This window comes from Helianthus annuus, chromosome 5 (genome assembly GCF_002127325.2).
Source record: "Helianthus annuus cultivar XRQ/B chromosome 5, HanXRQr2.0-SUNRISE, whole genome shotgun sequence".
In the NCBI taxonomy this organism is placed as follows: domain Eukaryota; kingdom Viridiplantae; phylum Streptophyta; class Magnoliopsida; order Asterales; family Asteraceae; genus Helianthus; species Helianthus annuus.
The window spans coordinates 148216986-148220727 of record NC_035437.2 but is presented as its reverse complement, the minus strand read 5'-3'; the positions used below and the strand labels follow the sequence as shown (position 1 = coordinate 148220727).

At 36.8% G+C, this 3742-nt stretch overlaps 1 protein-coding gene across 1 annotated transcript; it reads right to left on the bottom strand.

Moving 5' to 3' along the window:
• Window positions 1–1158: 1158 nt before the first annotated feature.
• On the bottom strand, window positions 1159–3742 carry LOC110939236 (arabinosyltransferase RRA3). The gene is made up of 3 exons (XM_035990773.1): window positions 3630–3742; window positions 3299–3572; window positions 1159–2333 (listed from the first exon to the last, which is right to left on the bottom strand). Exons 2-3 carry the CDS (start codon window positions 3491–3493, stop codon window positions 1227–1229), a joined length of 1302 nt encoding a protein of 433 aa, XP_035846666.1. The 5' UTR covers window positions 3494–3572; window positions 3630–3742; the 3' UTR covers window positions 1159–1226.

Sequence of the window (3742 nt, the reverse complement as noted above, 5' to 3'; positions counted from 1 at the left end):
ATCAAGGATAATAATAATAATAATAATAATAATAATAATAATAATAATATAATAATAATAATAATAATAATAATAATAATAACAATAACAATAACAATAACAATATTAATAATAATATTAATATTAGGTTTAGTACATAAGTATTAGCAAAGATACTTGAATTTAGTTTTTTATTAGTTTTCTAGTTAGAATAGGTTGGTGAAGTAGGATATAACTAATGTCATTATGCTTTTCAATATGTACGTAAGTTTCAAATATATAGAAAAGTTCATTCGTTGTTTCTTGTTTTGTTTTCTTCTGTTATTCAAGAAGATAAAATAGAGTCGGCCAATTTTGTTTAGTTCATAAATTGTGTTCCTATTTCACTTGTTTAGACAACCTCACGTTTAACAAAAAAAAATGCCAAAAAAAGGGTCACATAATGCCTAGTCAAGACTATAAAGCCGTTAAATAACCGCTATTTTTTTAAACTGTACCGGGTCAACCCAGGTTCCAAACCGGTTTCTAAGCTTCATACCCCAGCAGGAAGACCCGATTACAACCCTTCAAGTCAGGTCAGGGTAGGTTCAAACCGGATTATAACCGGTTTTGGGTCCCAAAGGAGGGTCGATGGGAAGCAACTCTTATCTCTCACAAGAGCATATATGCATCCCATTATCCCAATGTTTGCTGGTTTAAATGCTATCTATGTGTAATAAAACATTGAGTTGTTCATGGTTTTATAGCCTAGTGGCATCTTGGGGGTGGGATAAGACTTTAGGACCAATAGGTCTTGGGTTCGATTCCCACAAGGGAGTTTTTTCCATATTTATTGGGTTTCCTCCTGAATTGGTATATAGGCATTATGCCTAGTGGAGATGGATATGATCGGGTGGTTCCGCTGGTGGCAAAATGATACTCTAGTGATCCGTTAGTGATCCAAATTTGCCGTTCAAAAAAAATAAAAAACATTCAGTTGATTGGGCCTCGTAGGAACATGGGCCATGCAACCCACCCCAACAAAGCCCAAAGACTTAATACATCAATGCACCATGATCACATGATGTGTTGATGTCATTCTCGATACAATTATATAAACCATAGCTTATAGTTTGTCTCTATAAAACCAAAACAAAGGGTATCACTATCAACTCACTACTATTAAAAAGTCAAAACAAGTGCAAGAAACATTGATAGTATTACTATGTCATTTTCTTTCTAACTGATCAAGATCATACACCTTACTATTAATCAGAACCATCAGGAAACATGTCAAACGCATCTTGTTTGCCATTAAAATAGAACTCAACAACAGCTTCCATTCGCGGTAACTTATCAGGATGATAGTTAACGTGAACAATCACCGGCTTTAACCTCTTCAAATCATCATCTTTTCTAACCTCCTTAAAAAGAACCTTACTGTTCATAAAAAGATAATGATCCATCGTTCGTTTAGAAGCATGAAGACCAATATAACCAGGATGAGAAGGGAAAAACAATTCCTCGTTGAAAACCGCTTGATCCCATTCAGATGGGTCGCGAGAAAGCCTGTCAGCCACGCGATCTAAAAGCTCAATCGCAGGTAGAGTAGGTCTTAAATAGAAAAACCCAGAATTATAAACCCAAATTCTCATTGTATGAACATATCTAGCCCAACCCATTGCAGGCTCATCAAAAACATCATTATATCCATAAGCAGTCATGTTATCATGTCCATCAGACATTGATTCCACATCTGAATCGCGATGTATATGATCAAAGGGATTCTGTATGTATACAATGTCCAAATCAGATAACAAAACACCATAACCCAACTGCAAAAACTCCCTCAAGATTCTGAACTTTAACCCCGAAACTTGATGATTACCGCCTGTTTTGCCAATGGAATCGATTTCCTCATCTGGGTCTCTTGTGTAAAACGGTACATTATTTTCTTTGCAAAAATCTACAATTCCATCATCCAAAGCCACAACAAGATAATTGTGTATGCCTGATCTTTTTATGCTGGAAGCCCATACCTCTAACATGGGCTTTACATTAGAATTTGCAAGTGAAACTATAAGCTCATTTTTTACTGCTACTTTTTCCAAGATCTTGGCGAGTCTCGGGTTAACAGCTTCATCTGGGAGGACAGTTGGGTTAGTTCTTATACCCTTAACGGTCCCGAAAGGCCCAGCTTTTTGGGGATCACCTACAACTACAACTTGTTGTTCAGCTTGACGGTTTTTCTGTTCAACCACCCGCAACTTTTCGTTTAAGTCCCTAATTTGCTTCTGTAGTTCATCATTTGTGTTTGATAGATCTTCAATGTCTGATTTTAACATGTTAACTCTCTCTGTGGATTCACATTTAATCTGCAAAAGAAAAGGCTTAATGTATGAGGTCATGCAGTTGACTTCAGAATTGGCTTCATTATAGCTTTAAGATCCAGAGTAGTTTTAAAGAATAATATGAGCATGTGAACATCAAAATTATTGTGCATCTCCTTTCTAATTTCTATACAGGGACTACAACAAGCTCCTGACTGATTAAATAAGGGAGAGACTATACACACCGCTGACACACTAATCACACACCACTACTTTGGATGTTAGTAAAACCCAAGAGTTAATCGGCCGTTTAACCAGTGGCAGACCCAGGAATTATTTGCTAGGAGTGTGGATGAGGGGTTTAACTATATTTTCAAGGGGTGTGGTTTGGTTTTTTGCCTAAAAATACACTAAAAAAATTTTCAAGGGGTGCGCCTGCCCAGCCACCAAGACACTTGGGCTCCCCTGCGTTTAAATTCATTGACATTGCTATAGGCCGTTTAATTGGAAAGACAAAACCCTAAACACGAGTTTAAAAACTGAAACGATTGATGAGAAGGTAGCAACGGTGTACATGTAGTGTAGTGAAAAGTAGGGTACATACACAAACACCCTTAAATAAACTCTACCCGTTTCACACAAAGTTTCACGCAATTGATCCAATAAAAACAGTCAGCGATGTGCACAAACAATATCTATAATAATTAGACTATCCGTGATGATTTCACTAAAAATGGTATCACGTCACTGTCACAATAGACAGAGTGGTTTCACTTTTCACACTCATTAAATATGTGTAATGATTTCATTTAAGTTTCACCTTTTTTTGTTTTTCAAAAAAGAATGGTGAGTTGGAAGGTTTTGATTATGTGAAAAGCAAAGGGCGTGAGCGCGCCCATTACGCATGGCCTTACAATAAACAAATTATGATCCAAGCAACCTATGGATGCAAGCAGAATAAACACTGAATATGCATAATCTACAATGAACTCTGATTTCACTAAATGAACCTGGATATTCGATCTTGAAAGACGACGACTCTGGAAATGAGAATCGGAATAGGAGTCGCGAGAGAAGAAACCATGAGGATATAAAACTGCAAAGATACATCCAAGGATAATTCCAATGAGAATTGCGACGGAAATTCTTGATCTAAGAACCGAACGTGATGCGTTTGTCGATCTGCGGCTTATAGGACCCGCCATTGATTACAGACTCGGATCACTGTCTCTCCAAATCTCTAGCAATACAGCATGCAATATCAAAGCCTTATCAATGACAGAAAATACTATGATGAACCCTAAAATATTGTTAATGGTGTGGTGGAAACGTTGTAGAGAAGATGCAGCCTGAAAGCCAAGACGTGATTTACTTCATTCATTGTGTTTGTAATAGGATGTCGCATGAAACAAAACATCACGACAACCATATATGAAATTTTAGGCTAGGTTTTT